The 20,038-nt window shown below is 39.0% G+C and overlaps 1 protein-coding gene across 1 annotated transcript; it reads right to left on the bottom strand.

The window, feature by feature from the left end:
- Positions 1–3,122: 3,122 nt before the first annotated feature.
- LOC133610776 (growth/differentiation factor 10-like) lies at positions 3,123–19,509 on the bottom strand. Its single transcript, XM_061967391.1, has 3 exons — positions 19,102–19,509; positions 7,795–8,618; positions 3,123–4,057 (listed from the first exon to the last, which is right to left on the bottom strand). Exons 1-3 carry the CDS (start codon positions 19,355–19,357, stop codon positions 3,866–3,868), a joined length of 1,272 nt encoding a protein of 423 aa, XP_061823375.1. The 5' UTR covers positions 19,358–19,509; the 3' UTR covers positions 3,123–3,865.
- Between the last annotated feature and the right edge of the window lie 529 nt (positions 19,510–20,038).

Genomic DNA, 20,038 nt, shown 5'->3' with positions numbered 1-20,038 from the left:
CCCGATTGTAGCTGGGATAGGCTCCAGCGTCCCCCGTGACCCCGAAGGGAATAAGCGGTAGTAAATGGATGGATGGATGTTTAGAATTAAGTTCATGAATCCAGATGGAGCTCTAATACAATCCCCAAAGAGGGCACTTTAAGTTGATTATTACTTCTAGGTGTAGAAATCTTTATTTATAATTTAATCACTTGTTTATTTTTCAACAAGTACATCTTTTTTTCCAAATAGTTCAAGAAAGACCACTACAAATGAGCAATATTTTGCACTGTTATACAATTTAATAAATCAGAAACTGATGTATTTTACTTCACCTTTTTTTTTTTCAACCAAAAATGCTTTGCTCTGATTAGGGGGTACTTGAATTAAAAAAAATTCACAGGGGGTACATTGCTGAAAAAAGGTTGAGAACCACTGACCTAGTATATACAATAATATAAACCAAGTCATTGTATTTCATTTAGGATTATTTCATAACTTCATTTAAACAGAAATATATTTTTTGTCTTTTTTAGATACAGTCAATAAATAATGTGAACATGTATCATAACATGGAAATCTAAGAGAACGTGTTGTGAATGAGGATGCTTGTGGACCTGGAAATTATTATTTATTTATTTTTACACATTTTTATTAAAAAAAAACAGTTTTTCCAACGTATTCAATTTTAGACGCTTTCTCTTCTTAGTTATTATTTCTCCGGCTGTAGAAAAGACCCGCTCACAGGGCACAGAGGAGGCGTCAGTGCGACACAGTTCGCGTATCTGTCACGTGACCAAAACAGCTCATGATCGGTCACGTGACTTTTAAAAGCCGTACGCGCACCGACACAGGGTTTCGCTCTATGAGCTCGACGCATGCGCCGATGCATCGGTGTTGCCGGACTCATCACTACTATCTACCTATAACACCTGTAAAAATGAAGCAATGCTACCACGCTAGCAAGCGTTAGCTAGCCGGCTATGAGCCACAGCTCCCTGTGCGTTACCGAATACATTTTAAACTCCTTTTATTTGTTTTTAAATGTCTAAACAACCTCGCGCCAACCTATCTCTCCGACCTCCTTCAGCCTTACTGCCCCACCCGATCCTTAAGATCAGCCGATCAGCTGCTGTTGACGGTCCCTGACACAAGGCTGAAGCTTAGAGGTGACAGAGCTTTCGCCGTTGCTGCTCCCAAGCTCTGGAACGACCTACCCCTGAGTGTTAGACAAGCCTCCTCTCTTCCTGTTTTTAAATCTCTCTTAAAAACATACTTTTATTCCATGGCTTTTAACACTGAGTGATATCCATCCTGCAATGGCGCCCCATAATACACCTGCTGTGATCCTGTTTTTATGTTTTTATGTTTTTATTAATTCTATTTTAATTATTTATTTTTTATCGTGTTCTGTTTGTGTTGTGTTGTGTTTGCTCGGTACTCGTTTTATCTTTTAACCTGCTCATTGTACAGCACTTTGGCTACCCCTGTGGTAAATTTTAAATGTGCTCTATAAATAAAGTTGATTTGATTTGATTTGATCAAGCTGCTAACTATCGCCAAAAGGCACCATTTCAGTTTTTTTCCCCCATGGCATCCTGGATCAAGGCTTTCAGCAGCTTTTGGACGTTTGAGGTAGAAACGTAGGAAGCGCCATCATTATGAAAAGTAGCCGGCGAATATTTTGATCCCGTCCGTCCCTCTTCTTCTTCTTCTTCTTCTGGCCCACCAGGTGAATTAAGTGCTATTGGCGAGTTACAATGCATAGTAGGCTACCGCCACCTACTGCACCGGAGGTGTAACTACAAGCAACGGTCACAGACAGTCCCATTGCTTTTATGAGCGGTCGAGCGAGTCAAAAGCCGAAAAATCCATTTGTGGCGGATGCAATTCTTTCGTGGCGGGCCACCACAAATAAATGAATGTGTGGGAAAAACTGTAATATATATATATAGTACAGTAAACAGTAATGAAAACACAGTTCTACTAGCTGTACTGTACTTGCTGCTTACTTAAAAAAAACAAAAAAAACTCTTATCTTTCACTATTTGAGTAGCTTTTGTTCTGCCATTTGAGTACTGGCATAATCCCAGGAATGTAGGCTCATGCGACTTCTTTGTTTGTCTTGTCTTTATTGCACAAGATGTAATTCAACCACACAACAGCTACAATGTGTGTCTATCCCTGTATGTAGAAACAATGTGACTACGTTTTAAGTATGTCATTATTGAATTCATAAATATTTAGGACCATTTCAAGTTAGTTGCCAGCTAACCCTACTTAGCTCTAGCTTTAGATCACCCCTATTAGCAAAATGTGACTAGAGGCTACACAAAACAACAACAAAAAACACAAAGTGGAATCATTTTTGACTTTCAATAGTTTCTTAAGACTCTTATCATCATATAAGGATTTCATTACCGAACTGGAATATACATCCTCTTTGACATGCTAGTTGTGTATTTTCACTTAAACATTCCAAACATGTAATTAAAGAGTTATTAAAAACAGCTACTACTGATAAGTCTTCCTTGTTAAACGACTTGAACTTTTTTGACCAATCCAAATGATACATTTTCAGTGATTGACACAAAAGCAGATTTCATACTCCAGCTCCAAACTCTGTAAGTAATAAAGAGTGAATATATGACCGTGGGTTCTGGGGATCAAGCCAATGTTCGGCCTATCTTCTCGCGTTTTTGTCTTTCAGCCTTGGTTGAATTCATGCAGTGTTTTGTAAAAACAAATGCACACACACAAACCCCCCCGCCCCAAAAACCAAGATCACTTTCAGTGGTCCATTCATGCGTTTGAAAGTTCCCACTGAGGGGGCTTTAAATGATGGATGTCAATGACAAAATCCACTGGCATGAAAACATGAAATATTGCTGGCTTTGGAATAAACACAGCAGGGAAAATCAAACTAAAGAAAAAACTGTTCAAAACTCCACGGCTTCTCTTGCCATGCATAATCATCCATCGTTTGAAAATGATTCATTTTTATTATAACTATTTAAATTAAAATGATACCATTTCTTATTTAATTATTTATATTTTCAATGTAAATGTTGTACGCTCAACTTAAAAAAAATTTTTTTTTTAAGTCTATGTATTTTGTTTTTATAATTGTAAACTAATCACTTCCGACCCACTGTTTATACTGTAAATGTAATTTTTTTTGCTAATTTAACAAAAACAAAAAAGATCTAATTAAAGTAAATAATCACGATTTAATTAATGTAAATTAAAATTACTTTATTACCTTGATAAGCACACATGCTGTTTCTACCGCAGAATTAATCAAGCGTCAGATTACAGTATAAGCAACAATTTAAATTACTGCAATAATATGTGATTATACAATTAGAGTTTTATACTATTTTCTGTACATATTGAAAAACTGTACACATTGTATTGGATAGAAAATGATCAATGCATTGAAGCGAATAGTTTCAGCAAGCACCATTGCTGCAGCACCTGCAACGTTAAAAATGCACAGAAGGTGGCAGCAACACACAAGTTCTTTCTTTGTGTTGCAGCTTGAGGCACAAACTCGCTGTAAAAATGCAAATAAACACAAAATCATTACCTCTCATGCAGTAATAACTTTTTCTAGTTATATGGGAGGTGTTAAATTATATATATATATATATATATATATATATATATATATATATATATATATATATGGTTGGTTAAGTACAAGCGGTAGGAAATGGATGGATGGATGGATGGAAGTTGAAATCACATAACTTAATGTTATGTGATTCAGTTTTTGACATCAGTCTCTAAAGCTTTCCAGGAGTCATAAAAATAAAATACTTCTTGTCATCGCTGAACGGCAGTTTGTAGGAAGGAAAAAATAAAAGATGGGTGATCTCGGCTCCTACCGGCAGGCACAGGTATCCACAGACATGCCCGGGTAAACCTTGAGGACCATATTCCTAGTGGGGTCCAGGAAAAGCACACTGAGAGGACTCATCTTTTCTGGTACGCAGCAAGGTTCTGGAATACCCGGCACGATTCCCACAGCTTTGACGATGCTCTGGATGGTGGCGTGATTGGAAGGACGTACCACCTTGGGGGGAGTAAGCAGGAAGAGGCTGTCATGTACGGTATACTGTATGGATAGGTAACAATTAGTAGAATAGAGGGGTACCTCAACTTAAGGTGTTTTGAGATAAGAGATGTCTCTCGGCTAATTGTTATGCGTTAAAGGAGCCAGATGTAATAATTTCATGTCAAGTCATCATTAAATGGCCCTGATATGTCAAAAGGCATTAATAAATCGTGTTATTTTCGAATACTTCTATAACTGATAACAGTGGTTCAGCAGGGATATGCTCAATTCAAAATTAGATTTACAGCCCCGAAATCTTGTTATTGTTTTCATTTCGATGCCCCGCCCTCTACCGTTTGACCAATTATAAAGTCTGTGGGTGTGTCACATCCAGGATGACAGCTACGCACCGCCCTCTTCGTATAGCTACTGCCAATGGTAAAGTTACTAAACATGTCAGACCTTAGTAAATCTAAAAGACGTTGTTACGATTCTCAATTTATTCATGACAAAGCCAGGAACAAAATGAGGATTTTTATCGGGGATGCCTTTGAAAGAGGGAGACAATTGAAGGAAGAGAAGATTTTTTCATCTGACGCCAAACTTGCTAATTTCCTAATGTACGTTTTCCTATTACTTGTAGTAAATGGAAATGGACATTTCGTATGTAAACTATTGTCCAATACAGTCTATGACCTTGTCTAACAAAGCTAGTATGTTCGTGCAACGAATGCTTAGTGTGATGGTGCATAGCTCCTAGTATAATGCTTATCATGCTTGCCTGGTCAATGATATATAGGCTAATGGGGAAAATATATGCCCGGAAGCCTGTATGTCGATGTGTATTCGAACTGACAGCGCAAAATATATTTTCGACAAATAAAACCTATGTGGATATGGGTAGTGTCAGTGCCTACTTCGTTCTCAATATGCTAATACGCTGAGGAAATGGGTTCCAACATTAGCACGGCTGTCACAGCAATGTGAAACGTATGGAGACAGCCAAATCACATGATAAAATAATTCCTCATTTGTGTTTGCATATTTTGGACTACATGTACTAAGTTATATGGCAATCTGAAACGTTTGAAACAGTAGCCTATAGGCATACCTTGGTGAAATGTCTCCTCTTTAGTTTTGGGCGTACATTAGGCTGCTAAGCATGCTCTACTTATTTTCACCAGTAAAACCATTGCTAGCGTTGGTTGTAGTTCGTTTTAGTGTTTATTTTCTGATAGTACTGACAATAACCATATGATTGCCATTTGTTGTGATATTGTACGCACTTATGACGTACTTCTACCTGAAATAGCCTAATTTCTGTGTAAAATGTGTTGGTGAGAGACTTGTTATTGACAAAACACTTGTCTATTCAGCTATTATGGTCCCAGCACCTCAACACCTAGTAGTTGAAGTTTAAAGTTCCTTGGAGTAGCCCAGTCGATCGAGCTGGATTCAGCTGCGTATCTAGCAACCTCATTCAATGTTGCAATTACACATTTGTATTACAAGCATCCCCGCCATTAGTTGGCGTCGCAAATGTCACAGTGAACTCTGTAAAATTATAGCTTGATATGGACATGACTCGGTTTTTCTAACCATGGGACGGAACAAAGTGAGTACGAAGGACAGTGCCTAGAAGACAAAGTGGATGATATTCATTGAATAAAAAAAAGAAATCATCAAAAACATGACTTAGCGGGTTGCTAACTTGGCAAAGCAATTTGAGCGTATCACTGCTAATCTGCACCACTGACGCAGAATGAGTCTAAATATAATCTCTAAGCAGCAGACATTTATCAATGAACATTTTGAATAGCTGCTGATGGTGTGTTTGACGGAGAAGCAGCTGGAAAGAAATACAGTGGAAGTCCACTCTCCAAGGTAAATACTGTACATCATTATTGCATTGTTTCATAACATCGCTATAGTTGTTAGTAGTACTCGCTATGGTCTGATTTTTTTATAGAATATGTGAAAGTTAGTTTAAATAAAGTGCATTATAAATTTTAAAATTGTGCTCTTTTTGGGCGCCAAGCACCCGTTTTAATGCTTTCAATAAATTGATTTGAGATACAAGTGTTTTGAGTTAAAAGCTTAGTCCCAAAACCAATTAAGCTTGATAGTCGTTAAATTAGTTTAATTCATCCATTTTCTATACTGCTTGTCCGCCGTGGGATGCAAGTGAGCTGGAGCCTACTATTATTATTATTATTATTATTTTTACATTAGTGTGACAGAGAAAATGTTACTTAAAAATTGTTTAAAGGGGAACTGCACTTTAAAAAAAAAAAAATTTGCCCTTCATCCACAATCCTTAGGTGAGACTAAAACACAAGTCTTTCTCTTTATTGCATTTTGTAAAGAGGAAACAATGGCTAGTTCAAAACTGCTAACAATGCAGGTAATGTAAACATAATGTAATGTAATGTAATGTAAACATATTACATATATGTTATATTTTATATTGCTACTACGGTACATTTTTAGTCTACTTTATACCTGCATTATCCTTTCCATCCTTTGTAACTGAGCTACTGTGTGGAACAATTTCCCTTGTGGATCAACAAAGTTTGTCTAAGTCTAAGTAATGGGTTTCATCTATTTGGCCTATAAAGCATTCCAAAAAAACATCCAAAAGCCGCCAACAATGTAAGAGCTAACACCAAGGATCTACTTTTCTGGCGTTGTGAGACATCGCCTTGCACGCAGTCCTTCGGCCGAGGAGTGACGCTCATTCTGTATTTACTAGCACAAGGAGAGCGCAAGCCCTGAAAGATGTAAACATCCCATTTGTCGGCACCCCAGTGAGAGCAGACATTGCAAGTTACTGTTTTATGTTCGTTAAGCAAACATGGTAAATGATAACGCTCAAAAAGTCAGCAAACACAGAAAGTGCTCTCTATGTTGTTGTTGACATTGATTTTACGGAGCACATTTCAACGCTCTGTGAAATCAATGTGCCTATTGGAAAGAAGTTACGGTAATGCTTGAAATGAGAAAAATACCATAAATGTCAGTTAGCATGAATGTGCCTGTTATTATATAGAGTGTACTCCCTGAGATCGGTAGGTTGTGAGTTTAAACCCCGGCCGAGTCATACCAAAGACTATGAAAATGGGACCCATTACCTCCCTGCTTGGCACTCAGCATCAAGGGTTGGAATTGGGGGTTAAATCACCAAAATGATTCCTGAGCGTGGCCACTGCTGCTGCTCACTGCTCCCCTCACCTCCCAGGGGTGGAACAAGGTGATGAGTCAAATGCAGAGGGTAATTTCACCACACCCAGTGTGTGTGTGACTATCATTGGTACTTTAACTTTAACTTTAACATGTAAGTAAAACAGTGTTTTGTAGCTTTTTGGATGTTTTTTAGAGCGCTTTACAGGTGGATTAGATTGTATCCCTTTTACCTGTATTGTTAGCCACCTCTTACTAGCAGTTTTTAACTATTTAGAATACGCAGAAAAGGAAAAACATGTGTTCTTGATTGGCGAAATTGGAAAAAAAAAGTGGAGATGAAGCCCAAACAAAATGACTTAAGTGTTATTATGACAAGGACAATAGAAGGAATTGATTGATTGATTGATTGATTGAAGTTAAATGTTTCAGATGATGAGTGTGACTGGAATGGATTGTTATAGTTTCCTACGGGAACACTTAAAGAAATCCCAGGTCAACCAGCTTCCTACATCAGACTGTGTTGAACATTTTCACCGCGTTCAGCTAATTTCAGTTTGTCAAAAGGTGCTCACCTTAGGGATGGGGAATCCACAAGAACCAGCGCAGTAGTAGGCGTCGAATGACTTTGGCGCTAAAACCCACTCGCTCCATCCAATGTCAGCAAAGTCCACCCTGAGGTAGCGCCTTGAGCAAACCCTGGGCTCACTCCACTGTCTTCTCCTGGCCTTCTTCATTGTCCTCTCGTCAAAGCTCAGCACCTGCTGTTTGCCCAGGGCCTCCCGGTCCTCCTGGTGCTGCTTCCTTCCTGCTTTGGCTTTGGATTTGCCAGGGAAAAAAGTGCTTTGCCACAGTTCGTGGTTCTTTAAGGTGCCGAACTGGACCTCTGGGATGTCATTGGTTTGGATTTGGAGATGGAGCTCCCTTCGGGTTCTTGAGGATGATGCGGTTGCATCTTCCTCCACTCTTAAGGGTTTGTACCTTTGGAGCGTGGCGGCCACGCTGTTGGGCTCATTTATGGCCTGGTCATCGGCGTAGAGGATTAAAAAAGGCATAATGTCCGAAGAGAGACGCTCGTGGTCGTTGGGACTCCTCTGTCGCATTCCCGCTAAAATGAAATCGGACTCCACCATGATGACCCGATCTTTGCCTTGTTGGACTACGCTTGTGACGTCCACTGACTGCCAGGCTCCTTTCTTAAAGGAGCTCAGAGTGGCGTTTCCCAGCAGATTGTCGGACAACAATCCATGGAAGAGGACCAGAGGATGGCGGCGACGGGAACGCCACAGACGGTGGCATTGACGTGTGTAGAAGAAGTGGAAGGAGGCAGAGAGGATGACCTCGGAGTTTTGGATGGACGATAAGTTGAACTGCAACATTTCTTTTCCGTGCGACGCTTCTGGGGGGGATGATGTGGAAAAGAGAGAAACATAACATTTTGTTACTGTAGCGTATGCATGTGTAGACATCAAGAAAACCCTCAATATGTTGCATTTCCACATGAACTGTTGCTCAACTCTCCACGGTACGTTTTTTTTGTCTTTACCTCACTCGCATGACTTGCACTGAATGGAAACCGCTAGAAATGCACAGTAGTTGCTGATAAGTTCCAGAAACTTAAATATGTCATTATATATATATAGAAAAAATTGCTTCTTACTTTGCCCAACTTCTCTACTTAAAGGGTCAAATTAAATTAAAGGCTATAGCTTGATTGAGGTTTGCAGCACTTGGTGTGGTTGTACGCGTATACGTCAGAAAAGATAAGACGTCAGACAGGCTACTTTTTACATTTTTACTCGCAGTATCGATACCAAAACTCAACGGTATTTTTGTGTGTTTATGTGTTAATAAACGTTAATTTGTGTAATGATAACATTACATGTTTTAATGTAACATTTAACAGATAACTGCAGTTAATGTTACATTGAAAACATTGATTACTCAACTCAGTCAAGTCATGTTGTTGCTTTGACTGAGTTTCAACTTATAGTGTCAAGTACCGTATTTTTTGGAGTATTAGTCGCTACGGAGTATAAGTCGCACCGGCCGAAAATACATAATAAAGAAGGAAAAAAACATATATAAGTCGCATTTTTTGGGGAAATCTATTTGATAAAACCCAACACCAAGAATAGACATTTGAAAGGCAATTTAAAATAAATAAAGAATAGTGAACAACAGGCTGAATAAGTGTACGTTATATGACGCATAAATAACCAACTGAGAACGTGCCTGGTATGTTAACATAACATATTATGGTAAGAGTCATTCAAATAACTATAACATATAGAACATGCTATACGTTTACCAAACAATCTGTCACTCCTAATCGCTAAATCCCCTGAAATCTTATACGTCTAGTCTCTTACGTGAATGAGATAAATAATATTATTTGATATTTTACGCTAATGTGTTAATAATTTCACACATAAGTTGAAATTAAGTATAAGTCGCACCCTATGAAACTATGAAAAAAACTGCGACTTATAGTCCGAAAAATACTGTATATTGCACTTCAAAACATTCAGTCTGTTGACTCAAGAGAGGTACTTCACAAGTTGTCTGATTTCACTTTATCAAGTTCCTACAACTGTAAATCATGGTAAATGGTCTGTATAGCGCAGCTGAGATGATACGCAAAGTGCTTTACATTAAACACCACATTCATCCATTCACACACACATTCACACACTGAGCTCTCCAGCTGGTATCGAACCATTAACCTTTCGATTATGCTTATGAGCCATGGAATATATATACCGTATTTTTCGGACTATAAGTCGCAGTTTTTTTCATAGTTTCAGTGCAATTTATATATGTTTTTGTCCTTCTTTATTATGCATTTTCGGGAGGTGCGACTTATACTCCGGTGCGACTTATACTCCGAAAAATACGGTAATAGACTTGTTGACTTGACTCAAGTTTCTGTGTCATGTATTGTTCACTGGAAAACATTAATTAAGAGAACTAAAAAATATGTTGGTTGAACTTATTTGATCAGATTTTCAAAGATCAACACTGCGTGTGACGTCACATCGCGGGCCCACCATGACTTACTTTCTTAAGTTAACTGAACTTACTTTTACAGGTTTTCGTCACTTTTTTTCTAGTTGAAGTTGCCATAACTCTTCATGCTCAGTTGTGATGGACACTTTTTTCTGTCACCTTGACACCAATAGTCCATCTAACTAAAAGCCAAAACCACTTTTAACACTTCTGAGTCTCATTCGCAAATATTTTACAGTAGAGGGAGTAGTCTTTGCCATTAAGCAAAATGTAGTCTTTTGCACGTAGACAAAGTCTTTGCACTTTAAGTAGTGTACTTATTACACAGCAGCTGTTTGATTGTAACATAAATTTCAGTTGTAGTTTTTTTGTACCAAATTTGGAGGTGATGAAATCGGCATTTAAAATCACTTTTGCTAATCAGTAGCATGTCTAAAGCAAATCCAATGTAAATTAGCATTGAGCTAGCGTATTTTGAAAATTGGTGCCTTACTGTAAGTTGTAGCGTTTTCTATAAGGCATACTTTCTTTCTTGGCATTGAACATTGCAACATTACATAGAGGCAGTCCGACTGAGTCCACACTGAGTGCCGCTTGAGTACTTGTTTTCTCACCAAGTGTTTAGGCCGGCTGAGTCTGGACGTGGCGTCATATACATGATATATGGAATGTACTTAAATCTAGTTACATTTTATATGTAAAAAAATGGATAAAATAGCGATTCTTGGAGACGCACACTGTAGACAAACACAGCTCATTAGCATTAAAGCTGCAGACACACTTTACTTTGTGACCTTGTGTCATATAAGTAATTCCGCAAAATCGCCTGGAACGAGGGCTGCAATGATTAATCAATTAACTCGATTAATTTTTTTCTAAAACAGCTAAATCGATCAATCTCATGGAGTGCCCGGAACTTTAAAGATGCGAACATTCTTTTCAATGAAGTGCACATGAGACCGGTGGTGTGTAGGTGCCCTGATTTGTGTGGCGTTTTTATTTTTTATAATATTTGATTAATGCACACGTTAGAAATGCAATTTCAATGTTAATGTACATTTATTAAATTAAAAGAATGAATGTTATGACAAGCAGAAAAATAGTTGTTTATTTCAACAATTGCTATTTTACGACTATCCTCCCATCCATTATCTACCGATTGTCCCGTTCGGAGTCGGGGGGTGCTGGAGCCTATCTCAGCTGCACACGGGCGGAAGGCGGTGTACACTCTGGACAAGTCGCCACCTCATCGCAGCTATTTTACGACTATTTTGACTAAAATATGCATTGAGGGTATAATGTGTGTTTTATCTGATTACTCGATGAATCGAACAAACTAATCGATAAATTGCTCAATTTCCAGAATAATCGATAGCCGCAGCCCTGCTTGAAACATAAACATTGTCTGCGTTTAACAGTTTTACAGCACGAGGAAATGCTTATGAGAAAACAGCTCCGTCAAGGTTTTTTTGTGTGTCCGCCTGCATGCAATAATAGCCTCTTGTCTAACACCTCCACTTTTATGGCTACTGCAGGCAAACCCACGAACAAAGACTTAAAAAGCCCCATTCTTCACAACACTGACATGCATGAAGATGTAGAGCTTAAATGTGGGCGGCTAGCCTTTGTAAAGATAATAATGCTCAGTTATGATTTAAGACTTATTCAACAATAGTTATTTTGTGGTGGCAGTTTGCAATAAAGAAAACACCCAAACCAGTGAAGTTGGCACGTTCTGAAAATCGTAAATAAAAACAAAATACAATGATTTGCAAATCCTTTTCAACCTATATTCAATTAAAGACAAGATATTTAATGTTCGAACTGAGAAACTTTTAATTTTTTATTAACTTAGAATTTAATGGTAGCAACACATTGCAAAGAAGTTGGCACAGAGGCATTTTTACCACTGTGTTACATGGCCTTTCCTTTTAACAACACTCAATAAATGTTTGGGAACTGAGGAGACCAATTTTTGAAGCTTTTAAGGTGGAATTATTTCCCATTCTTGCTTGACGTACAGCTTAAGTTGTTCAACAGTCGGGGGGCCTTCACTGGTTTTGGGTTTTGTAGAACTGCACTGCACGTTGCATAACATTTTAATATAAGTAAACAAGATCACCAAACTCCTTTTTATTACAAAACAGGCCATCTTCAATTCTATTAACTCTACTATTACGCATGTGTTATCTTGGTAACCTAACACAGGAAGTGGACAGACATGCAGATGCAGTAAAATAAGTTCCTACTTCTCATTCTGCATGTTGAATCTGACATGTTGTTTAATTTAACACAGTTAAAATAAAATAAACCGCATGCTTACACAAATGAAACAACACAACCATAACATTACTGCAAAGACACAAAAATGACACTCAATCCAAAATCTGTCAGTATGATCAATGTTTATAAATCTTGTGTAGTGGATTTTTATAACTCATAAAATGTCTTTTTGAGGATGAAATGTGTCAAACAAAAATGTAATTAGTGGATGACTCACATAAAACCCTTTAAAGCTCATATAGTATATTAAAGTATCATATTATGTTATTTGGTGTTAGCTTAGTTTTTTAAGGATTACATATTATTATTTTTTGTTTATTTTAGTTATTCTTTTTATCCACATTCTTATGTCTTAATTTTATTTTATCTCTACCTTGTTGTCTTGGTTTCTGTGCCTTTCAGTATGTATTGGTGCTCTATGAATAAAGTTGGATTGAATGGATAATTTCCAGTCCTCTATAGCAGTGGTTCTCAAATGGGGGTACGCATACCCCCAGGGTACTTGAAGGTATGCCAAGGGGTACGTGAGATTTTTTTTAAATATTCTAAAAATAGCAACAATTCAAAAATCCTTTATAAATATAAATAAAAACCTATCTTTTTTTCCAAATAATTCAAGAAAGACCACTACAAATGAGCAATATTTTGCACTGTTATACAACTTAATAAATCAGAAACTGATGACATAGTGCTGTATTTAACCTCTTTATCTCTTTTTTTCAACCAAAAATGCTTTGCTCTGATTAGGGGGTACTTGAATTAAAAAAAAATTCACAGGTGGTACATCACTGAAAAAAGGTTGAGAACCACTGCTCCATAGGCCATTTTTCAGCAACGCAACGTAATAGCTGCACCACTTCTCAACGGATTGACCCGCCATCGATGGACAAAACGATTATCTCGCTCATGTCAGGTGTGCCATTACGCTTGTCGAGGTTCTAAAATATTCTGCAATCGCAGAAAAGCAACAATACCACCAAACCAACATGGCTACTGTACAGCAAACGGAGTGCAAACTATCTGTGTACGCAAGTGCTGACATCATCAATCAATCAATCAATGTTTACTTATATAGCCCTAAATCACGAGTGTCTCAAAGGGCTGCACAAACCACAACAGATGCCACATCAGGGCAAGGAAAAACTCAACCCAATGGGACAATGAGAAACCTTGTAGGGGACAGCAGATGTGGGGACCCTCCCCCTCTGGGCGACCAGTGCAATGGACGTCGAGTGGATCTAGCATAATATTGTGAGAGTCCAGTCCATAGTGGATCTAACATAATAGTGTGAGAGTCCGGTCCATAGTGGATCTAACATAATAGTGTGAGAGTCCAGTCCATAGTGGATCTAACATAATAGTGTGAGAGTCCAGTCCATAGTGGATCTAACATAATAGTGTGAGAGTCCCGTCCATAGTGGATCTAACATAATAGTGTGAGAGTCCAGTCCATAGTGGATCTAACATAATAGTGTGAGAGTCCAGTCCATAGTGGATCTAACATAATAGTGTGAGAGTCCAGTCCATAGTGGATCTAACATAATAGTGTGAGAGTCCGGTCCATAGTGGATCTAACATAATAGTGTGAGAGTCCGGTCCATAGTGGATCTAACATAATAGTGTGAGAGTCCCGTCCATAGTGGATCTAACATAATAGTGTGAGAGTCCAGTCCATAGTGGATCTAACATAATAGTGTGAGAGTCCCGTCCATAGTGGATCTAACATAATAGTGTGAGAGTCCAGTCCATAGTGGATCTAACATAATAGTGTGAGAGTCCAGTCCATAGTGGATCTAACATAATAGTGTGAGAGTCCAGTCCATAGTGGATCTAGTTAATAGTGTGAGAGTCCAGTCCATAGTGGATCTAACATAATAGTGTGAGAGTCCAGTCCATAGTGGATCTAACATAATAGTGTGAGAGTCCAGTCCATAGTGGATCTAACATAATAGTGTGAGAGTCCAGTCCATAGTGGATCTAACATAATAGTGTGAGAGTCCAGTCCATAGTGGATCTAACATAATAGTGTGAGAGTCCAGTCCATAGTGGATCTAACATAATAGTGTGAGAGTCCCGTCCATAGTGGATCTAACATAATAGTGTGAGAGTCCAGTCCATAGTGGATCTAACATAATAGTGTGAGAGTCCAGTCCATAGTGGATCTAACATAATAGTGTGAGAGTCCAGTCCATAGTGGATCTAACATAATAGTGTGAGAGTCCAGTCCATAGTGGATCTAACATAATAGTGTGAGAGTCCCGTCCATAGTGGATCTAACATAATAGTGTGAGAGTCCAGTCCATAGTGGATCTAACATAATAGTGTGAGAGTCCAGTCCATAGTGGATCTAGTTAATAGTGTGAGAGTCCAGTCCATAGTGGATCTAACATAATAGTGTGAGAGTCCAGTCCATAGTGGATCTAGTTAATAGTGTGAGAGTCCAGTCCATAGTGGATCTAACATAATAGTGTGAGAGTCCAGTCCATAGTGGATCTAACATAATAGTGTGAGAGTCCAGTCCATAGTGGATCTAGTTAATAGTGTGAGAGTCCAGTCCATAGTGGATCTAACATAATAGTGTGAGAGTCCAGTCCATAGTGGATCTAACATAATAGTGTGAGAGTCCAGTCCATAGTGGATCTAACACAATAGTGTGAGAGTCCCGTCCATAGTGGATCTAACATAATAGTGTGAGAGTCCAGTCCATAGTGGATCTAACATAATAGTGTGAGAGTCCAGTCCATAGTGGATCTAACATAATAGTGTGAGAGTCCAGTCCATAGTGGATCTAACATAATAGTGTGAGAGTCCAGTCCATAGTGGATCTAACATAATAGTGTGAGAGTCCAGTCCATAGTGGATCTAACATAATAGTGTGAGAGTCCAGTCCATAGTGGATCTAACATAATAGTGTGAGAGTCCCGTCCATAGTGGATCTAACATAATAGTGTGAGAGTCCAGTCCATAGTGGATCTAACATAATAGTGTGAGAGTCCCGTCCATAGTGGATCTAACATAATAGTGTGAGAGTCCAGTCCATAGTGGATCTAACATAATAGTGTGAGAGTCCAGTCCATAGTGGATCTAACATAATAGTGTGAGAGTCCAGTCCATAGTGGATCTAACATAATAGTGTGAGAGTCCCGTCCATAGTGGATCTAACATAATAGTGTGAGAGTCCAGTCCATAGTGGATCTAACATAATAGTGTGAGAGTCCCGTCCATAGTGGATCTAACATAATAGTGTGAGAGTCCAGTCCATAGTGGATCTAACATAATAGTGTGAGAGTCCAGTCCATAGTGGATCTAACATAATAGTGTGAGAGTCCAGTCCATAGTGGATCTAACATAATAGTGTGAGAGTCCAGTCCATAGTGGATCTAACATAATAGTGTGAGAGTCCAGTCCATAGTGGATCTAACATAATAGTGTGAGAGTCCCGTCCATAGTGGATCTAACATAATAGTGTGAGAGTCCAGTCCATAGTGGATCTAACATAATAGTGTGAGAGTCCAGTCCATAGTGGATCTAACATAATAGTGTGAGAGTCCAGTCCATAGTGGATCTAACATAATAGTGTGAGAGTCCAGTCCATAGTGGATCTAACATAATAGTGTGAGAGTCCAGTCCATAGTGGATCTAACATAATAGTGTGAGAGTCCAGTCCATAGTGGATCTAACATAATAGTGTGAGAGTCCAGTCCATAGTGGATCTAACATAATAGTGTGAGAGTCCAGTCCATAGTGGATCTAGTTAATAGTGTGAGAGTCCAGTCCATAGTAGATCTAACATAATAGTGTGAGAGTCCAGTCCATAGTGGATCTAACATAATAGTGTGAGAGTCCAGTCCATAGTGGATCTAGTTAATAGTGTGAGAGTCCAGTCCATAGTGGATCTAACATAATAGTGTGAGAGTCCAGTCCATAGTGGATCTAACATAATAGTGTGAGAGTCCAGTCCATAGTGGATCTAACATAATAGTGTGAGAGTCCAGTCCATAGTGGATCTAGTTAATAGTGTGAGAGTCCAGTCCATAGTGGGGCCAGCAGGAGACCACAAAAAGCAGATATAAGCAAAAATATCAAACAATGCAATGGAATCTAGCCCTATACGTTCTCAAAAAAAAGATTTTCCTAGTGGTTAGACCAGGGGTCGGGAACCTTTTTGGCTGAGAGAGCCATGAAAGCCAAATATTTCAAAATGTAATTCCGTTAGAGAGCCATATAATATTTTTTAACACTGAATACAACTAAATGCGTGCATTTTTAAGTAAGACCAACCTTTTTAGAGTATAATAAGTCTCTTATTCTTTTTAATAACATTGCTATTCTAAAGCTAACCAATAATAAATGTAATACTTCTTACCATTAATGCGACTTCTTGAACAGGTGCGATAGAAAACGGATGGATGGATTAAAATGCATGAGAATGTTTTATAATTTGAACGTTATTTTTAAAACTGTGACTACCAGCGGAGTTATTCACTACTTATCGTGTTAAGCCAGATGCAGTCATCAAAAGAGCCACATCTGGCTCTAGAGCCATAAGTTCCCTACCCCTGAGATCGGTAGGTCGTGAGTTCAAACCCCGGCCGAGTCACACCAAAGACTATAAAAATGGGACCCATTGCCTCACTGCTTGGCACTCAGCATCAAGGGTTGGAATTGAGGGTTAAATCACCAAAAATGATTCCCAGGCGCGGCCACCGCTGCTGCTCACTGCTCCCCTCACCTCCCAGGGGGTGATCAAGGGGGATTGGTCAAATGCAGAGAAAAATTTCGCCACACCTCTTGTGTGTGTGACTATCAGTGGTACTTTAACTTTTTAACTTTAATTATCTGCGGTTACGTTCCCAGACACATCAATCTATCTGGTACTCCAGACATCTTTCTACACGCCAATAGAGAGGAAAACTTGAAAAAAAAAACAGAGGGCTACAACTTCTTTTTTGCGTGGCTAAGTCAAGGAAATTGGTAAGAATCTCCCGGAGAAATCATGCATTGTTTTTGTTTGGGTAAAAGGTTGCATTTCATGATATAACTTAGAGCAGTGGTTCTCAACCTTTTTTCAGTGATGTACCCCGTGTGAACATTTTTTTAATTCAAGTACCCCCTAATCAGAGCAAAGCATTTAAGGTTGAAAAAAAGAGATAAAGAAGTAAAATGCCGCTGTTAGCTAACATTTCTCCACAGAAAAAACACAATGCCTTGTGGGGGTTACAACTCGAAGCCGTAAATCCCATTAACACATATTCTTCGGAATACTGTCTGAATTTTGCCGGCTCTGGTTTGGCCTTCTTTGGCCCATGTTCCTCCTTGTTTTCAGCTGCATTACTGCTACGCTTTAACCAAGCCTCCACTGTTTTCTACATGGATAGTTGATTGACAGTTGGTGCCTATGGCACCGCCAGGTAGGGTCAAACCATCATGGCATGGGGGAAACTCTGGGTTTATGGTAATGATTGGAATAGCCTACTTGATTTGATGTTCAGTTTATGAACTTACATTCATATTTTGTTGAAGTATTATTCAATAAATATATTTATAAAGGATTTTTGAATTGTTGCTATTTTTAGAATATTTAAAAAAAATCTCACATACCCCTTGGCATACCTTCAAGTCATACTTGCCAACCTTGAGACCTCCGATTTCGGGAGGTGGGGGGTGGGGGCGTGGTTAAGAGGGGAGGAGTGAATTCACCAAGTCAAGTATTTCATACATATATATATATCTACATCCTGAAAATATGCAAACAAAACTGTGTTTAGATCATTGATACTTCAAACTTGCATAAATATAACATGAATATAACATAACTTGGCTTCTGAGAGCTTCAAAATGTAATAAATAAAATGCTAAAGTTATTGATAAACAAACAGTTATTTTAATAAATAAATATGGCCATTTTAAATGAATTATTATGATAATTTAAAATTAATTATTTTAAATATGTTTATTTTAATGTACCGGTATAATTCTATGGCTTGATGTAATAAGGAGTCACAAAAAATAAAAATACAATTAATGTTGATGTTTTTAGCAAAATATAGTAAACATTTATTTAGTTGTTTTTTTTATAATTAATAAATATATTTATTTTTAGGTAAGATAAACATAATAATACAATGTATCTTTAGTCTGGATGATTTAGTTCTTGTCACCCTGTTGTCCTCCCGTCGTGAAAAAAGGCTGTCCTCACTCAGGTCCGCATGGAGCTGGGGGGGGGGGGGGGGGGGGGGGGGGGCGTGGCCTCCAGCTCCGGCTGAAAATCGGGAGATTTTCGGGAGAATATTTGTCCCGGGAGGTTTTCGGGTGAGGCGCTGAATTTCGGGAGTCTCCCGGAAAATTCGGGAGGGTTGGCAAGTATGCTTCAAGTGCCCCCATTTGAGAACCACTGACTTAGAGCAGGGAGCATGTTGCTATGATACGCTGCAATCACTTAGTCGGCATTTTTCAGACACAACTTATCATCAGCACTATGCAGCAGATTCCAATGCATCATTATAAATCCATCCATTTTATACCGCTTGTCCCGTAAATCGCGCCATTAATTTGTTTGTGTCAGCAGTAAATGTGCAGCGAGGACTCACTCGGAACAGCTGTGAAGCTTCTCACGGTGTTCCCCTCTTTGTGGCTGCGTGGGTCCTTGCTGTATCTCTCGTAGACGTGCAGCATGCTGGCGGAGGCCATGCTTGCGTGCGTAAAGACGCGCTGCTCCGGCGCAGAGTGGCCGCTCGGACGCACGTCCACGGACATTTTACTCCAAGTGCTCTGCAGGAGCATCAACACATGCAGCGTGTGCATGAACCACTTTGCCATTGCTGATGTGGAGGGGAAAGTTTCCATCGGACACAAAAAAAAAAAAACCAACAACAGCGCACACTGAGTGGGTGCTATATCCACGCTAGGTAGTCCGCATTAGTGTGCAGATGTTGTTGCAGTGGGAGGAGAATGCAGAAGTTCTGCTGCTAAATAGCAGAAGGTGACAGACAGCCTCCCCAGTCTTAAACTGCTCCAAATCAGCAGAGATGTGGGCTTTAAGGGTGGCTGCACAGTGTGCAGTGCCCACGCACAAATAGAACACGCACGCCCACGTCTACGCAGCTGGCCTTTCAACCAGGGTGGGTCCTTATTTCCTCATGGTTTGTGGTCAGTGGGTTAAGAAAAAAGAAAAAGAAAAGATCAAGTATAGGAAATTGCATACACTAAAATTAGAAACTGCAAATTGAGTCGAGGCAACTCAGTCTGGTGTCTTGTTGCTGTTTCTCTGGAGCTCTTTTGAAGTCCTTTTTTTTTAAATTAATCGCAACTCCCTCAGAAATGCTCATAAAAAATGTAGGAAGATGCAAGAATGTCCAAAAATGTCACTCTTGATCACAGCATAACATAGCAGTCCCCAAATACCCCAGGGATTCTCAAAATGTGGTACGTGTAGCACTAATATGCAGGGGGTCGGCAACCCAAAATGTTGAAAGAACCATTTTGAGTTTGAGTTTAAGTTTATTTGGAACATGCAAGCATACAACA

The sequence above is a fragment of the Nerophis lumbriciformis genome, linkage group LG11 (genome assembly GCF_033978685.3).
Source record: "Nerophis lumbriciformis linkage group LG11, RoL_Nlum_v2.1, whole genome shotgun sequence".
In the NCBI taxonomy this organism is placed as follows: domain Eukaryota; kingdom Metazoa; phylum Chordata; class Actinopteri; order Syngnathiformes; family Syngnathidae; genus Nerophis; species Nerophis lumbriciformis.
Note: the sequence above shows the minus strand (reverse complement) of the source record. Positions and strands in the feature narration are given on the sequence as shown.